The 15,860-nt window shown below is 75.6% G+C and overlaps 5 protein-coding genes across 18 annotated transcripts; 3 read left to right on the top strand and 2 right to left on the bottom strand.

Moving 5' to 3' along the window:
• The first annotated feature begins 83 nt into the window (after nt 1-83).
• RHOT2 (ras homolog family member T2) lies at nt 84-3,962 on the top strand. 3 transcript variants are annotated; one of them, XM_051842196.3, is made up of 19 exons: nt 84-238; nt 330-388; nt 475-556; nt 631-674; nt 754-807; nt 913-965; nt 1,048-1,156; nt 1,245-1,346; nt 1,557-1,655; nt 1,735-1,843; nt 1,931-2,051; nt 2,136-2,220; nt 2,291-2,433; nt 2,633-2,733; nt 2,804-2,934; nt 3,020-3,091; nt 3,173-3,283; nt 3,360-3,562; nt 3,643-3,962. In XM_051842196.3, exons 1-19 carry the CDS (start codon nt 202-204, stop codon nt 3,764-3,766), a joined length of 1,839 nt encoding a protein of 612 aa, XP_051698156.2. In that variant the 5' UTR covers nt 84-201; the 3' UTR covers nt 3,767-3,962. The 3 variants fall into 3 exon arrangements, 1 of the variants encoding a protein (XP_051698156.2); XR_016225631.1 differs by having other exon boundaries at nt 1,048-1,346; nt 1,735-1,799; XR_016225630.1 differs by having other exon boundaries at nt 1,048-1,346; nt 1,963-2,051.
• Nucleotides 3,963-4,106: 144 nt separating this feature from the next.
• RHBDL1 (rhomboid like 1) lies at nt 4,107-7,361 on the top strand. 9 transcript variants are annotated; one of them, XM_089320699.1, is made up of 8 exons: nt 4,107-5,029; nt 5,295-5,456; nt 5,729-5,780; nt 5,855-6,003; nt 6,077-6,189; nt 6,259-6,359; nt 6,429-6,489; nt 6,561-7,361. In XM_089320699.1, exons 1-8 carry the CDS (start codon nt 4,991-4,993, stop codon nt 7,213-7,215), a joined length of 1,332 nt encoding a protein of 443 aa, XP_089176825.1. In that variant the 5' UTR covers nt 4,107-4,990; the 3' UTR covers nt 7,216-7,361. The 9 variants fall into 9 exon arrangements, with proteins under 9 accessions (XP_089176825.1, XP_089176830.1, XP_089176824.1 ...); XM_089320704.1 differs by having other exon boundaries at nt 6,697-6,926; XM_070064192.2 differs by having other exon boundaries at nt 4,651-5,029; nt 5,556-5,780; nt 6,697-6,926.
• Nucleotides 7,362-7,441: 80 nt separating this feature from the next.
• STUB1 (STIP1 homology and U-box containing protein 1) lies at nt 7,442-9,121 on the top strand. 2 transcript variants are annotated; one of them, XM_051842201.3, is made up of 7 exons: nt 7,444-7,710; nt 7,878-8,076; nt 8,152-8,317; nt 8,402-8,489; nt 8,612-8,668; nt 8,738-8,854; nt 8,925-9,121. In XM_051842201.3, exons 1-7 carry the CDS (start codon nt 7,555-7,557, stop codon nt 9,048-9,050), a joined length of 909 nt encoding a protein of 302 aa, XP_051698161.1. In that variant the 5' UTR covers nt 7,444-7,554; the 3' UTR covers nt 9,051-9,121. The 2 variants fall into 2 exon arrangements, with proteins under 2 accessions (XP_089176831.1, XP_051698161.1); XM_089320705.1 differs by having other exon boundaries at nt 7,442-7,710; nt 7,878-8,317.
• Nucleotides 8,301-10,777, bottom strand: JMJD8 (jumonji domain containing 8). 2 transcript variants are annotated; one of them, XM_051842202.3, is made up of 9 exons: nt 10,439-10,752; nt 10,276-10,362; nt 10,140-10,188; nt 9,966-10,062; nt 9,826-9,894; nt 9,629-9,748; nt 9,490-9,557; nt 9,282-9,416; nt 8,301-9,205 (listed from the first exon to the last, which is right to left on the bottom strand). In XM_051842202.3, the coding sequence occupies exons 1-9, from the start codon at nt 10,699-10,701 to the stop codon at nt 9,125-9,127; spliced, it is 969 nt and encodes a 322-aa protein (XP_051698162.1). In that variant the 5' UTR covers nt 10,702-10,752; the 3' UTR covers nt 8,301-9,124. The 2 variants fall into 2 exon arrangements, with proteins under 2 accessions (XP_051698162.1, XP_051698163.1); XM_051842203.3 differs by lacking the exons at nt 9,490-9,557; nt 9,966-10,062 and having other exon boundaries at nt 10,439-10,777.
• WDR24 (WD repeat domain 24) lies at nt 10,752-15,377 on the bottom strand. 2 transcript variants are annotated; one of them, XM_070064182.2, is made up of 8 exons: nt 14,369-15,377; nt 13,979-14,156; nt 13,063-13,735; nt 12,625-12,743; nt 12,423-12,544; nt 12,229-12,333; nt 11,226-11,566; nt 10,752-11,143 (listed from the first exon to the last, which is right to left on the bottom strand). In XM_070064182.2, exons 1-8 carry the CDS (start codon nt 14,847-14,849, stop codon nt 10,790-10,792), a joined length of 2,373 nt encoding a protein of 790 aa, XP_069920283.1. In that variant the 5' UTR covers nt 14,850-15,377; the 3' UTR covers nt 10,752-10,789. The 2 variants fall into 2 exon arrangements, with proteins under 2 accessions (XP_069920283.1, XP_089176807.1); XM_089320681.1 differs by having other exon boundaries at nt 12,625-12,734.
• Nucleotides 15,378-15,860: the final 483 nt, after the last annotated feature.

The following is a 15,860-nucleotide window of genomic DNA, read 5'->3' as shown; positions in this document are numbered from 1 at the left end:
GCTCTGGCCCCGCCGCGTCGCTGGTGCGGCTGCGCGCGCGGACGCAGGAAGTGCGGGCGCCGGGCGGGCGCCGGGCGGGCGCCGGGCGGGCGCCGGGCGGGCGCCGGGCGGGCGCCGGGCGGGCGCGGGGCGGGGGCGCGGCGCTGGCGGGCCTGCGGGCGCGGGGCGGGGGCGCGGGTCTGTGCCGGCTGCGCGGCAGCCATGAGGCGAGACGTGCGCATCCTGTTGCTGGGCGAGGGTAGGCGGCCGGGCCGGGGGGCGCGGGGGCGGCGGGGGCGCGGCGCTGGCCCCGGCCCCGGCCGCGGCGCTGACCGCCCTGCCGCGCGCAGCCCAGGTGGGGAAGACGTCGCTGATCCTGTCGCTGGTGGGCGAGGCGTTCCCCGACGAGGTGGGCGTGCGGGGCCGCGCGGGGCGGGGTGGGGCGGCCGTGCGGGCCCCGCGGACGCCCGGTCAGCCGCGCCCGGCCTCCCGCAGGTCCCTCCGCGGGCGGAGGAGATCACGATCCCCGCGGACGTCACCCCCGAGAAGGTGCCCACCCGCATCGTGGACTCCTCAGGTAGCGCCCCGGCCCGCGCCCCCGCGCCCCCGCGCCCCGCGCCCCGCGCCCCAGCGCCTCTCTCCTCCGTGCAGAAGCCGAGCAGACGGCGGCCGAGCTGCAGGACGAGATCCGCAAGGTGCGCTGGGGGCGCGCGGGCCGGCCCTTGTCCCCGCGGCGCGCCCGGCCCCAGCCTGAGCCTGGCCGCCGTCCCGCAGGCGAACGTGGTGTGCGTGGTATACGACGTCTCCGAGGAGGCCACCATCGAGAAGGTGGGCGGCCCGGGGCGGCCAGGTGGACCGTGGCCCAGCCCCCCCAGCGGCCGCGACCCTGACCCTGAGCCCGGCGTCCCCTCCCCACCCTGCCCTGCTTTCCAGATCCGGACCAAATGGATCCCGCTGGTGAACGGAGGGACGGAGGCTGGACGCAGGTGAGGTGGTGGCGCGGCCCTGGCGGGAGGGAGCTGGCCCCGCCGCGCCCCCGCCCGCTGACGCTGACGGCGGCCTCTCCAGGGTGCCCATCATCCTGGTGGGCAACAAGTCGGACCTGCGGCCCGGGAGCTCCCTGGAGGCCGTGCTGCCCATCATGAGCCAGTTCGCTGAGATTGAGACCTGCGTGGAGGTAGGTGGGCAGGTGCGCCCGCCCGGGCCCCCACCCCACGCCCGCCCTTCCCGGGCCGCCGCCGAGGTCCCCTCCTGCTGCCTCCCAGTGCTCGGCCAAGAGTCTCAGGAACGTCTCCGAGCTGTTCTACTACGCCCAGAAAGCCGTCCTGCACCCCACGGCCCCCCTCTACGACGCGGAGGCCAAGCAGGTGGGTGATGGGGGTGGGAGGGGCGGGGGAGGCCGTCCTGCACCCCGTCCCGCTGTAGGACATGGAGGCCGGGCGGGCGGGTGACAGGGGTGGGAGGGGCGGGGGAGGCCGTCCTGCACCCCTGTCTCACTGTAGGACATGGAGGCCGTCATGGGCGGGTGGTGGGTGTGGGGCCGGCGCTGCCAGGGTGCTGACCTGCTGTCCCCGCAGCTGCGGCCCGCGTGTGCCCAGGCCCTCACGCGCGTCTTCAGGCTGTCAGATCAGGACCTGGACCAGGTACTCAGCGACCAGGAGCTCAACGCCTTCCAGGTGCGCCTGGCCCCTGGGCTGCGGGTCCCCGCCCCGGTGCCGGCGGCCGGGGCTGACGCGGTCCCCCTCCCGGAGGCAGGAGTCCTGCTTCGGCCGGCCGCTGGCCCCGCAGGCCCTGGAGGACGTGAAGATGGTGGTGAGCAGGCACGTGGCCGGCGGCGTGCGGGAGGGTGGCCTGACGCTGGAGGGTGAGCACGGGCCCTGCGCGCGCCCCGGGTGTGGGGGGCCGGGCTGCGCCCCAGCGGCCCCTCCTGCCCCCCTGCCTCTCCGCACAGGCTTCCTCTTCCTCAACACCCTGTTCATCCAGCGTGGCCGGCACGAGACCACCTGGGCCATCCTGCGCCGCTTCGGCTACAGCGACGCCCTGCAGCTCACGGCCGACTACCTCTCCCCGCCGTGAGTGCGCGCGCGGGGCTCCTGGGGCCGCCGGGCCCGCGTGGGCAGGTCCCGGACACACTGGGGTCCCTCACTCCCCCACAGGCTGCACGTGCCCCCCGGCTGCAGCACGGAGCTCAGCCATCTCGGCTACCAGTTTGTGCAGAGAGCTTTCGAGAGGCATGACCAGGTGCGAGCCCCGCCCCCGCCCCCAGCCCCGCCCCCCGCCCCTGTCACCGGCACCGTCCCCTGTGCCGCAGGACCGGGACGGCGCCCTCTCGCCCGCCGAGCTGCGCAGCCTCTTCAGCGTGTTCCCCGAAGCCCCCTGGGGGCCCGGGCTCCCGAGCACCGTGCCCACCGAGGCCGGCCGGCTGCCGCTGCACGGCTACCTGTGCCAGTGGACGTGAGTGCAGCCCCACTCCCACTGCCCCTCCCACGCCTCACCGCCCCACCCCTGCCCGCACTGCGCCCCTTCCCACACCACACCTGGCCCCTGGCCCCCAAGCCCCCACCCACACCACACCTGCCTCACCCCCTGCCCCCACTCCCACACCACGTCTGCCCCCCGTGCCCCTCCCACGCCACGCTCGCCCCGCCCCCAGCCTGCTGGCCTACCTGGACGTGCGGCGCTGCCTCGGACACCTCGGCTACCTGGGCTACCCCACGCTCTGCGGCCAGGACTCGCAGGCCCAGGCCATCACAGGTGGGCGCCCACGCCTGCGGCCCCGGCGCAGCCCCTGCCGGCGGCTGCCCTCACCCGGCCCTGTTCACAGTCACCCGTGAGAAGCGGCTGGACCAGGAGAAGGGGCAGACCCAGCGGCGCGTGCTCCTGTGCAGGGTGCTGGGGGCCCCGGGCGTGGGCAAGTCCGCCTTCCTGCAGGCCTTCCTGGGCCGCGGCCTAGGGGTGAGTGTCCCTGGGCGCCTGCGGCCTCGTGGGCGGGGGGCATCCCCGGGTGCCTCGCCTCAGGGCCGCCCTCTCTCGGCACCAGGAGTCCCCCGCGGAGCCCCCCGCCCACGCCATCAACACCGTGCACGTCCGCGGGCAGGAGAAGTACCTGATCGTGAGTGCCGGCCCTGGTGCACCCACGCCTGGCCCGGGGGCCCTGCCCCCGGACCCCGACTGAAGGCCCTGTCTGTCGCAGCTGTGCGAGGTGGGCGCCGACGGGCTGCCGGACACCAGCTGCGACGTCGCCTGCCTCCTGTTCGACGGCAGGGACCCCGAGTCCTTCCTGCACTGCGCCGGCCTCTACAAGGCAAGTGCCCGCCCAGGGGCCGCGGGGCACCAGCGCGCCAGAGCCATGAGCCCTGCCTCACCGGGTCCTCCCACAGCGCCACTACGTGGACGGGCAGACGCCCTGCCTCTTCGTCTGCTCCAAGGCTGACCTGCCCGAGGGCCCCGCTCCGCCCGGCCCGTCCCCGGCCGAGTTCTGCCGGCGGCACCGGCTGCCCGCCCCCGCCCCGTTCTCCTGCGCAGGCCCCGCCCCGCTCCGCGCCGCCGTCTACACTCAGCTCGCCACCATGGCCACCTTCCCGTGGGTACCCGCGCCATGGCCCCAGGGCGGGGGCGGGGCGCCGGCTGGACACTGCCCTGAGGTCTCCGTCTCTCCCGCAGACACCTGGCCCCGGCAGAGCGGGGCCCCTCCCGCTCCTGGCTGCGGGGCTTGCTGGGCGCCCTCGGGGCTGCGGCGGTCGCCATCCTTAGCTTCTCGCTGTACAGAGTCCTCAGGAGCCGATGAGCCCCCCCCACCCGAGCTCGGCAGGACTGTGGGGCCGGGCCATCGCCCGCAGGCTGCCGGGTGGGCCTCGTGTGGGCTGGGGAGGTGGCGGCCCGGCCGCGGGTTCTCAGGGTCCCCTTTGGCCTGGCCTCGGCCAGCCAGTGGGCAAGGGCGGCAGGAGGTCGGGTTTTCTGATTAAACTGCACTCTGTCTCCCATCGCTCGGGTGCCCGTCTCTTACGACAGCTGACCCTGGAACACGTCCCACCCCTGGACCCCTCGCTGGGGCCTCTGCTGAGTGGCCCTGGGCTGAGGCCGAGTGGGCTGACCATGCCCCTGGCAGTCTTCCTGGCCCTGCTTCTGCACCCCCACGCCTGTGTGCGGTCAGCCTGGCTGAGCGTCCTAGGGCCTGGGTGTGCCGTGCGCCCGCCCCTGAGCGGGGCTGGCTCCCACAGCAGCGAGCTGCAGCGCGGGGCCTCGGGAGTCCCTGCCCTGTGGCTGCCTGCTTCATGTCCAGCCCAGGACATCCTGGGGCCCAGCTGTGGGGCGATGACCCCGCTGGCATCTGCTGTCCTGTGGTCACCGAGCCTCTTGGCCTGTCCCTTTCCATCCCACCTATAGCCCTGCCCTTTGGGGCTCTCCTGCCACCTCTGGGTTTCTCTGGATGCCCCTTCCTCGAGCCCAGCTCTCGCACCTTGGGGCTGGAGGCCCTGTGTCCAGCTGCAGGAGCGGTCAGGGGCCTCCAGGCCAGCCTGGGATAGGCATCAGGGTGGACTGGTGCAGCCCGGAGCGGCACGCGGGCTTGCTGTGGGTGGAGGCACTCAGCGGGGGACGGGGCGGGGCACAGCCTGGGGTGGCCAGGGAGGGCTTCCCCTGCCGAGGCACAGGCGAGGGGGCCGCTGGGGAACCGGGCAGCTCGCGCGGGGTCGGAGGAGCCGGGCGGGGGGAACGGATTTCGGCTCCGCTCCGAGCAGGCGCCGGCAGCGTGCAGGTGGGCAGGGCACTGGGACGGGGCGCGAGCTGGGGCGGGCTCGCGGCCAGGGTGCGTGTCCTGAGGCTGCGCGTCCCCGAGCAGGGCGCGCGAACCGCGGCGGCGGCGGCGGCGCGCGGGGCGGGCTGGCGGCTCTGACGCGGCTGGAGCGCGGCGCGGCGCGGAGCGGCGGCTGGGGCGGCTGGGGCGGAGCGGCGGTCCGCAGAGCAGCCCCTCCCGGCCCGCCGCCGGTCCGGCCCGGCCCCGCCTGGCTCTATGGACAGGAGCTCGCTGCTGCACCTCATCCACGAGCAGGTGCGGGGGGTCCCGCGGGGCCGGCGCCCAGAGTTGGGGGGCGGGGGCGCATGCTCCCCCAAGCCCCTTGCTTGCACGGCCTGGGCCCCCCCCCCCCCCAGGGGCCGGCTGACTGGACCACGGCTCGAGGGAGGGAGGGCAGGCGCTCCAGCGCCCCTCGGGCTGGCTCACCCCTCCCGGGCAGGGCCGGCAGCCTGCTGCTCCCGGCCGAGGTCCGGGGGTTGGGCCCAGTCTCAGGCCTTGGCCCGTGGCTGTCCCACCGCAGCAGCTGGACCCCGAGAACACTGGCTTCATTGGCGTGGACACCTTTGCTGGCCTGGTGCACAGCCATGAGCTGCCTCTGGACCCCGCCAAGCTGGACATGCTGGTGGCCCTGGCCCAGAGCAACGAGCGGGGCCAGGTCTGCTACCAGGAGCTGGTGGACCTGGTCAGTGGGGGGGCGCTCGCCCGGGCGGGGGGGCGGGACGCTGGGCGGGGGTGCTGGGGAGGGCGGCGCCGTGGCCGCCACGCTCGGCCCTGCCCCCAGATCGGCAGCAGGCGCTCCGGCAGCTTCAAGCGGGCCATCGCCAACGGCCAGCGGGCGCTGCCCAGGGACGGGCTGCTGGACGAGCCCGGCCTGGGCTTCTACAAGCGCTTCGTGCGGTACGTGGCCTACGAGATCCTGCCCTGCGAGGTGGACCGCCGCTGGTACTTCTCCAGGCACCGCAGCTGCCCGCCCCCGGTGTTCATGGCCTCCGTCACCCTGGCGCAGGTGGGCCCCCGCCCCGGGCCCCGCAGCCTCCCCGGCCGCCGGCTGGGCGCAGCCCTGAGCGGTCGTGTCTCCAGATCGTGGTGTTCCTGTGCTACGGGGCGCGGCTCAACAAGTGGGTGCTGCAGACCTACCACCCCGAGTACATGAAGAGCCCCCTCGTGTACCACCCGGGGCACCGGGCCCGCGCCTGGTGCTTCCTCACCTACATGTTCATGCACGTGGGGTGAGTGCGGCCGCCGGGCGGGGCCGGGGGGGCGCGGGCGGCCCAGACGGTGACGGCCCCTACCGTGTGCCAGGCTGGAGCAGCTGGGGTTCAACGCCCTGCTGCAGCTGATGATCGGGGTGCCCCTGGAGATGGTGCACGGCGCGCTGCGCATCAGCCTCCTGTACCTGGCGGGCGTGCTGGCAGGTGAGGCGCCGCGCCCCGGCCCGCCCCGCGCCGCCCGCCGGGCCTCACCCCTGCCCTCCTGGCCCGCAGGCTCCCTGACCGTGTCCATCACCGACATGCGGGCCCCCGTGGTGGGGGGCTCCGGCGGGGTCTACGCCCTGTGCTCGGCGCACCTGGCCAACGTCGTCATGGTAATGGGCGCCCGCGGGGGGCGGGGCGGGCGCCGCGGGCCTGTCTCACGGCCTCTCCGCGCCCCTCAGAACTGGGCTGGGATGCGGTGTCCCTACAAGCTGCTGCGGATGGTGCTGGCCCTGGTGTGCAGTGAGTAGGGGCGGGGCGGGCGGGGCGGGCCCGCGGGCGGGGCGCCGCCCACCTGCCGCCTCCCTCCGCAGTGAGCTCGGAGGTGGGCCGCGCCGTGTGGCTGCGCTTCTCGCCGCCGCTGCCCGCCTCGGGCCCGCAGCCCAGCTTCATGGCGCACCTGGCGGGCGCCGTGGTGGGCGTGAGCATGGGCCTCACCATCCTACGCAGCTACGAGGAGCGCCTGCGGGACCAGTGCGGCTGGTGGGTGGTCCTGCTGGCCTACGGCACCTTCCTGCTCTTCGCCGTCTTCTGGAACGTCTTTGCCTACGACCTGCTGGGCGCCCACGTCCCCCCGCCGCCCTGACCGCCTCCTGGGCACAGGGGAGGCCCTGCCCCCGCCCCGCCCCCGGGTCCGCGGTCCGCGCCTTTTGCAGAGTGAATAAATATTTTACACGGCACCAGGTGGCTGTCCGGGGTCTGGAGGCGTCTCTGCCCCCCGCTTCCCGCGGACCGTGCGGGGCCCTCCCATCTACGAAGGGACTGGGCTGCGGCCCCAGGGGACAGGCGGTGGGTGTCCTGGCCCACGAGTTCGGCCTGCACGCCGTGGGGGAGGGGGCCAGGCTGGGGCCGGTCAGGCACGGTGTCCCACCGCCCATGCCGAGGGGGCGGCGCCGGCGGGGTCGCTCCCACCTGTGCGGACGCTGCCTCACGGGCCGCACAGGGTGCCCGGGCGGCTGCGGCAGCTGAGGCCGTACTCAGCTGCGGGTCAGGGCGTCCCGGGTCGTCTCCGCCGGCGGGGCCCGCCCCCGGGGGCCCGCACGCGCTGCACGCCTCGGCCTCCCGCTGCCCCCACGCGGGGGGCGGGGCGTGCGCGGAGGGGCGGAGCCCGGCCGCAGGGAGGCGGTCCTTCGGAGGCTCCGCGCGGCGGGCCCCGCCCCCACCCCGCCGCAGCGCGCACGCGCGACCCCGCCCCCCGCGGCCGGAAGTTCCGGTGGCGGCGATCCGGGCCGGGCCGAGCGGGGCGCGGGCTGCGGGCGGCCGGGCGCGGAGCCCGCGAGCGGAGCCCAGGCCGTGCCGCGCGGCGCCATGAAGGGCAAGGAGGAGAAGGAGGGCGGCGCGCGGCTGGGCGGCGGCGGCAGCCCCGAGAAGAGCCCGAGCGCGCAGGAGCTCAAGGAGCAGGGCAACCGGCTCTTCGTGGGCCGCAAGTACCCGGAGGCGGCGGCCTGCTACGGCCGCGCCATCGTGAGTGCGCCGCGCCGGGGGCGGGCCTGGCGCCGGGGCGCGGCCCTTCGGGGCCCCCCGGCTTGGGGCGTTTGACTCGGCCCCGGCGGCGGCGGCCGCCCGGGTGCGGGTGCGGTGCGGGTGCGGCCCGCGCGCACGCCCACAGCGCGGCCGCCCGCTCTCCCCAGACGCGCAACCCGCTGGTGGCGGTGTACTACACCAACCGCGCCCTGTGCTACCTGAAGATGCAGCAGCACGAGCAGGCGCTGGCCGACTGCCGGCGCGCGCTGGAGCTGGACGGCCAGTCGGTGAAGGCGCACTTCTTCCTGGGCCAGTGCCAGCTGGAGCTGGAGAGCTACGACGAGGCCATCGCCAACCTGCAGCGAGGTGGGCGCGCGGCGCGGGGCGCGCGGCGCGGCTGCGGGCGGCCGGCCGGGCTGACCGCGCGCCCCGCGCCCGCAGCCTACAGCCTGGCCAAGGAGCAGCGGCTCAACTTCGGCGACGACATCCCCAGCGCGCTGCGCATCGCCAAGAAGAAGCGCTGGAACAGCCTGGAGGAGCGGCGCATCCACCAGGAGAGCGAGCTGCACGCCTACCTCGCCAGGCTCATCGCGGCCGAGCGCGAGAGGTGGGCCCCTCCGCGCGTTTATTGACAGCGGGGCGGGGCGGGGCGGGGCGGGGCGGGTCCTGACGCGCGGCCGCTCGCCCGCAGGGAGCTGGAGGAGTGCCAGCGGAGCCACGAGGGGGACGAGGACGACGGCCACGTCCGCGCCCAGCAGGCCTGCATTGAGGCCAAGCACGTGAGGGCGGCCCGGCCGGCGGGCGCGGGCCCCGGGGGCGGCGGGGGCGGCGGGGGCAGGCGGCGCTGGGCCGGGGGAGGGCCGTGTGCGGCCCCGGGGCAGCGCCCCCTCGCTTCTTCCAGGACAAGTACTTGGCGGACATGGACGAGCTCTTCTCGCAAGTGGACGAGAAGAGAAAGGTGAGCCTTGTCGGCGGGGCCCGTGGGCAGGTGCCGGCCGCCCGCCCACTGAGCGCGCCCTGTGTGCAGAGGCGCGACGTCCCCGACTATCTGTGCGGCAAGATCAGCTTCGAGCTGATGCGGGAGCCCTGCATCACCCCCAGCGGCATCACCTACGACCGCAAGGACATCGAGGAGCACCTGCAGGTGGGTGCGGCCGCGGCGGCCCGGCCGGGCGCCCCGCCCCGCCGCGCCGCTGACCCCGCTGTCCCCGCAGCGCGTGGGCCACTTTGACCCCGTGACCCGGAGCCCCCTGACCCAGGAGCAGCTCATCCCCAACCTGGCCATGAAGGAGGTCATCGACGCGTTCATCTCGGAGAACGGCTGGGTGGAGGACTACTGAGCCCCTGCAAGGCCCGCCCCCGCCCCCGCCCCGGCGCCGCCCCTGTCCTGCAATAAAGTCCGTGAGCACGAGCGCTAGCCCAGGAAGGTGGAGATGAACACGCACGTGTCCAGGTTGAGCGTGGCGTGCCACCAGCGGGCCGGGAAGTACAGCACCTGCGGGAGGGGCGCGGGCGTCAGCGGGGGGCCTCGCCTCCCCCGCCCCGGCCCCGGCCCCGGCCCCGGCCCGGACCTCGCCCGCGGAGATGGTGCACTCGAGCGGCCGCGCGGCCGGGGCCAGGCCTGGGTACGTGTCCCGGAGCCAGGCCAGCGTGGTCTCGTTGGGGTGGAACTGCGGCGTCTTCTCGGGCGGGTACAGGAACCAGCGCTGGGGGAGGGGAAGCGCACGCTCACCCCGGGTCCGCGGGTCCGCGCGCCCAGCCCCTGCCCACGGCACTGACCTTGCGGCCGTAGATGACCTCCGAATACCCGGGCCCGTGCCAGTGGAAGGGCACCCCGGTGCCCGCGCCTGTGGGTTTGGCGGGTGAGCAAAAAACCACACCCCCCTGCCCTGCCCCCGTCCCCGGCTCCCGGGAGCACCTGCCACGCCGAAGCTGTGCGCGGGCGCCGTGCCCAGCAGGCCGTAGGGCGGCGGGGCGTAGTGCCGGAACAGAGACGCCCACTCGGTGAAGTTGTTGTCGCCGAAGAAGTACAGGGTGTCTGCGGCGGACGGGGCGGCGGGGTCAGCCCCGGGCACCACCCCGGCCCCTCGCCCGTGGCCCCCGGGCCCGGCTCACCATTGCCCAGGGAGGTGGGGTCCTGGGGCCGCAGCAGCCGCTCCACGTACTCCTGGAAGGGCAGGTCCACTGCGGGAGAGGGGGAGTGGCCGGTCACGACCGGGCGGCCGGGGCTCGGGGCCAGGGGCGGGGCGGCTCACCCTTCCGGTAGGAGTAGGTGTTGGCGGTGCTCAGCCGGACCACGCGGTCCCCGAACGAGGCCAGCAGCTTTTCGCGGGAGCACAGGGCGCGGAACCGCTGCGGGGCAGGACAGCGGCTCGGCACGGGCCCTGCTCGGCAGGGGACCCACCCTCCGCGCCAGCGCGCGCCCTCACCGAGTTGTCCGTGAGCCCTCGCAGGACCACGGGTCTCTGGAAGGCGTAGCTGGGGAGCGGGAGGCGCGCGGTCAGGTCGAGTCGGGTCGGCCCGGCCCGGCCTGCCCCGCGCGCCCGCGCCCACTCCCGCACGTACCGCTGCACGAACTCGGCGTAGCTGAGGTCGGCCCGGCGCTCCACGGTGCACAGTGCCTCCTCCGGCGGCCCTGGCCCGCCCCGCCGCCTGCCGGCACATCGGGTCAGCGGCGCCGGTCCGCGCTGCCCCGCCCCGCCCCGCCCGCCCGCCCGCCGCGGCTCACCATCCCCCGTCGCCTGCCTCCGCGGAGCTGGGCCCCGCCAGCGCCATCAGCGCGCAGAGCAGCAGCGGCCACCCCGCTAGCCGCGCCATGAGCCCGGCGTCTCCCGAGCCGCGACCGCGCCGCGCAGCACGCCGGGAGCCCGGCCCCGCGCCCCGGCCCCGGCCCGCCATTGGCCGACGGTGACGGCTGGGCTCCCGGAAGTGGCCGCCCTCAGCCCGCCCCCGGCAGGAGTGCTTCCGGGAGGCGGGGCGGCCGGTGGCCATGGCGACGCTGCCCGGCGGCGGTGGCGCGCAGAGACTGGCGACGCAGCAGCGACAGACGGCGCGCACGCGCCCGCTTTATTGGTCTCGGTCAGGAGTACTCGCACAGGTGGCCGCAGCCGGCCGGGCAGTGGGAGCTGCCCTCCAGCCACTTCATGACGTGCTGCAGGTGGCCGCCGTGGCTGCAGCCCTGGCACCACACGAACAGCCCCTTGACCACGTGGTGGCACACGGCGCAGGCGCTGGCGCAGCGGTGGCAGCGGTCGCACACCCAGCCGCGGCTGCTCATGGGCCGCTTGCAGTGGCTGCAGTTGACGTGCAGCGTGGTGGACGCCTGGTTGAGGCAGCTGACCGCCCGGCTGGTGCTCAGCTTCACCACCTCGTTGGACACGTTCCAGAGGCGGAAGCGCTGCAGCAGGTCGATGTAGGACGTGTACCAGTGCTCCTGCGGGGAGGCGGGCGGCTCAGCGCGCGCGCGCGCCCGGGGAGGGGCCCACCCGCCCGCCCGCCGGGGCCGCGCCGCCCACCTGCGTCTGCTCGTCGATGTCCTTGCGCACGCGCTCGCCCAGCACGATGAGCACGGACACGGCCGTCTGCACGTCGCCCTGCTCGGCGTAGAAGTGCAGCATGTCGCGCACCAGCGCGCCGAAGAAGTCGGGCGGCAGGCGGCTGTCGTGCAGCGCGTGCGACACGGACAGCAGCGAGAAGGCGGAGTCCACGGGCGCCAGCGACGCCGCGTCCGCCTCGCTGCCGCTCACGTGCGGCGAGTCCGCCTTGTCCTGCAGGTGCTCGGGCCCGGGGGGCGTGTCCACGATCTCGTGGCGCAGCGGGAAGGCTTCCTGCGGCAGCACGTACTCGGGCTCCTCGGCTGCGAGGCAGGGCCGGGGGTGGGCCCGGGCCCCCGCCCCCGCCCGAGCCCCCCACTCCCCCACTCCCGGTGAGCGTGTTCCCGCAGGGCCCCGCCCGAGCCCCCCACTCCCCCACTCCCCCACGGTGAGCGTGTTCCCGCAGGGCCAGAGGTGGGCCCGGGCCTCCGCCCCCGCCCCCCGCCCGAGCCCCCCACTCCCCCACTCCCGGTGAGCGTGTTCCCGCAGGGCCAGAGGTGGGCCCGGGCCTCCGCCCCCGCCCCCCGCCCGAGCCCCCCACTCCCCCACTCCCGGTGAGCGTGTTCCCGCAGGGCCGGAGGTGGGCCCGGGCCCCCGCCCCCGCCCAAGCCCCCCACTCCCGGTGAGCATGTTCCCGCAGGGCCCCGCCCGAGCCCCCCACTCCCCCACTCCCGGTGAGCGTGTTCCCGCAGGGCCCCGCCCGAGCCCCCCACTCCCGGTGAGCATGTTCCCGCAGGGCCCCGCCCGAGCCCCCCACTCCCCCACTCACGGTGAGCGTGTTCCCACAGGGCCCCGCCCGAGCCCCCCACTCCCCCACTCACGGTGAGCATGTTCCCGCAGGGCCCCGCCCGAGCCCCCCACTCCCCCACTCCCGGTGAGCGTGTTCCCGCAGGGCCCCGCCCGAGCCCCCCACTCCCCCACTCACGGTGAGCGTGCTCCGGCTCCAGCAGGTACAGCTCGTCCTCCTCGCCCTCGGCGTCGCCCAGCAGGTAGTCGGCGGGCACGTCGCTGCCCTCCGTCTCCTCGTTGTCTGTGGGCAGCCCCCCCATGAGCGCCCCGCCCCCGTCAGCGCCCCGCCCCCCAGCGCCCGCCGCAGCCCCGCCCCAGGCCGCCCCCTACCCTCGTTGGTGAGCAGCGTGGCCGAGGACTCCAGCAGAGCCGCGTCGCTCCGGGCGTCCCCTTTGCTGCGGTCCAGCCGCGTCTCGCTGCCCAGCCCTGGGGCCATATCCTTCAGGCTGAAGCTGGGGGCAGGGAAGCCGCAGGGGTGGGCAGGCCGCGCGCGCACGCCCCGCCCCCGCCCGTCCGGCCGCGCGCCGCCTACCTGTTCATGAGCGGCAGGCCGCAGGGGCCGCCCTTGCCCAGGCTGTGGTTGAGGCCGGCGGCCGGCCCCGGGCCGGCGCTGCAGTAGATGATCCGCAGCATGGTCCACGTCTGCGCCACCTGCACGCATTCGCCACTGTGCACCCCGGAGGGACGGCAGGCCGCGCCGCCACCGCAGGCAGGGCGTCAGCCAGGGCCGAGACCCCAGCCCCTCGGTGCCGGCAGCAAGCCTGGTCATGGGGACCGGCCAGAGCCAAGGGCTGGGGGGGGCGGGCGCAGCTCTGGGGCAGCCACCCCTCCCTCGGCTGGGGGGGGCGGGCGCAGCTCTGGGGCGGCCACCCCTCCCTCGGCTGGGGGGGGGCGGGCGCAGCTCTGGGGCGGCCACCCCTCCCTCGGCTGGGGGGGGCGGCCACCCCTCCCTGGGCCCAGCCTGACCTACCTGGTTACGGCCCAGCTCCCGAGCCACCTTGGCGTTGTGCTCACAGAGGTCGGCCAGCGGCCGGCCGGCCAGGGCGTAGCGCTCGGCCGTGTCCACAAACCAGCGCACGCCGCCCCCTCCCGGCTCCGTCTCGAAGACACTGAGGGCACTGGACGCCAGGCCCGAGAAGGGCTCGGCCGGGTCCAGCTTGCGCTTGAAGAAGATGGGGTGGCGCCGGTCGCCCGCGTAGGGCTTGCGCCCAGGCTCGGCGGCCACCAGGCTCTCCTTGGCAGCGAAGGCCAGGTCCCCAAAGAGGCCGTAGCAGAGGCCCTCGGGGTTGGCGTGCTCCACGGGCTGGCTGGCGTCACGGAACAGGTGCTGGCACAGCGTGCTGTCCTTGGAGCCCGAGAGCAGGAAGGAGGGGTCGTGCGGGTGGCGCCAGGCGATGCCGGTGGTGACGTCGCGGTGCTCCTCGAACATGGCGGCCGGGACGAAGGGCCGGCGCACGTCCCACACGTAGATGTTGTGGTCCACCATCATGGAGCACGTGGCCAGGTGGTGGCGGCACTCGGGCCGCCACTTGACGCGGGCCACCGAGGCGATGGTCTGCACACAGTGCGTCTCCTTGGCGCGGGGCGTGGTCATGTCCCAGACCTTCACCATCTTGTCCCGGCCGCCCGTGGCCAGCCAGCCCCTGCGGGAGCCCCGGGCCTCAGTGCCGCTCCCTGGCAGGGAGGGAACCCCGTGGTCCCGTCCCAGGTCTCCCCCATCCTGTCCCGGCCGCCCGTGGCCAGCCAGCCCCTGCGGGAGCCCCGGGCCTCAGTGCCGCTCCCTGGCAGGCAGGGAGGGAACCCCGTGGTCCCGTCCCAGGTCTCCCCCATCCTGTCCCGGCCGCCGCGCGGGCTCCGCCCCGCCTCGGCCCCGCCCCCCACCGCACCTGTCCTCGGGGTGCCAGTCGCAGCAGAAGACGGGGCCGTGGTGGGCCGTGAACATCCTCTCGCACCGGTCGGGGCGCCGGATGTCCCAGAGCTGCACGTTGCCGTTCTCAAACGTGGACGCGAAGGTGAAGTAGTCCCGGATGCTGAACTGGACGTCACGCACGCTCTCAGACTGGCCTGCGGGCGGCGGGCGGGCGCGTGAGCGGGCCGACGTGGCCACACAGCCCTCTGGGGACCCGGCGGCCCTGCGGCAGCCCCAGGAGTCCCCGAGGTGGCCTGCGCTGGAGCTGCCCGCAGAGGCCAGTGGCCAGCCACGCCCCCCCCCCCGTGTCCAGCTGACCTGCGCAGGGGCGCGTGCAGGCGGGCACTCCCGAGCGCGCGGGCCTCACCCGAGAAGGTGCTGACCGAGTCCTTGCGCCGCAGGTCGAAGCACTTCATGAAGCCGTCCTGCGAGCCGCTGAGCAGCACGTGGGCCTCCGTGGGGTGGAAGCACACCTTGTTCACCGTGCGCTTGTGCTCCGTGAACAGCTGGTCCTGCTTGTTGCGCGACGGCCGGCCCAGGTTCCAGGTGACCACCACGCCGTTGGTGGCCGCCGTGGCCAGCAGGTTCTCGTCCATCTGGTGCCAGACCACGTCGGCGCAGCTCAGGTTGAGCGAGGGCTTGCGGCCCACGCGCAGGTTCAGCTTCTCCACGAACTGCTCCTCCTCGATGGCGTAGATCTTGAAGATGCTGCGCCCGGCCACGACCACCTGCGCCGCGTCGCGACACACGCTGATGGCGTTGGCCGGCGCGTCCAGGTGGCAGTGCATGGTGTGGCCGGTCAGCACGCCGCCGCCCAGGGCGGTGGTCACGCGGGACATCTTCTCCATGGCCGCGCGGGGGTCGCCGGTCAGCGCAGACCCTGCGCCAAGGCGGGGACCCGCACCGGGGCCGGGGCCGGGGCCGGCCGGTCCGCCCGAGGCGCAAGTGCAGACTCACCGAAGGCCCCGAGGCCGGCCAGGACCATGTCCGCCTTCCCGCCGAGACCCTACCCGGCCAGTCCCCGCCCGGGCCACCTCGCCAGGCCTCCCTCAGTCACAGCCCGGCATTCGCGGGGCACCGGTCAGCCAGCGCCGGCAGGCGGGCGAGGTGGCCGGCTCCGAGGAGCCCAGGGGGCGTCCGCAGCGAGCTGTGCGTGGGCCTGGCAGGACCGGCGGCGCGCGGTGCCGGCGAAGCCCCCCTAGCATTTCCTAGAAGGTGCACTGCCGTCCGGAACCGACGCCGGAAGCGAGCCGTCTTTCCCGCCCCCTCGCCGGAAGCGGCCCTCCTGACCCCGCCCCTCGCCGGAAGCGGCCCTCCTGACCCGCCCCTCGCCGGAAGCGGCCCTCCTGACCCGCCCCTCGCCGGAAGCGGGCCGGGACTCCCGCCTGAGGTTCCGGGTCGGGGAGCTGAGCTCGGCGGGGCCGGCGGGGCCGGCGGTTCCTGCGCGCGACTGTGTTCTCGGCGCCTGTCCCGGGAGTGGCCGTCCGCGAGCGCCTACTGGGTAGGAAGGCAGGGGCCCCCCGGCCCCACAGCACCGAGGAGTGAGCCTGCGGGGGTCCACCCAGCTCACGGCGGGCAGGACGGGCCCCGCTGACCGCGCCCTGCGCCCTGCGCGCTCGGCGCTCGGGTGCACCCTCGCCTCCCCCGTGCGCGGCGGCCGCGTGGGGGGCCCCGTCCGCGCCGTCGAACCTTGCAGCCTCGCTGCCCCGCGCCCCCCGGGGCGTCCGTCCCGCCGCTGGCCTTCGATGCGCCCCTGCCCTCCCGTGAGAGGCCCTCCTGGCAGGTGGTCGGCCGGGTCTGGACGTTCCCCGGGCCGGGGCGGCCGCACCCTCCTGGGCCCCGGTCTGACCACCTGGACA

Source organism: Oryctolagus cuniculus, chromosome 19 (genome assembly GCF_051225735.1).
Source record: "Oryctolagus cuniculus isolate XC-2025 breed Fujian yellow rabbit chromosome 19, ASM5122573v1, whole genome shotgun sequence".
NCBI classification, from domain to species: domain Eukaryota; kingdom Metazoa; phylum Chordata; class Mammalia; order Lagomorpha; family Leporidae; genus Oryctolagus; species Oryctolagus cuniculus.
Note: the sequence above shows the minus strand (reverse complement) of the source record. Positions and strands in the feature narration are given on the sequence as shown.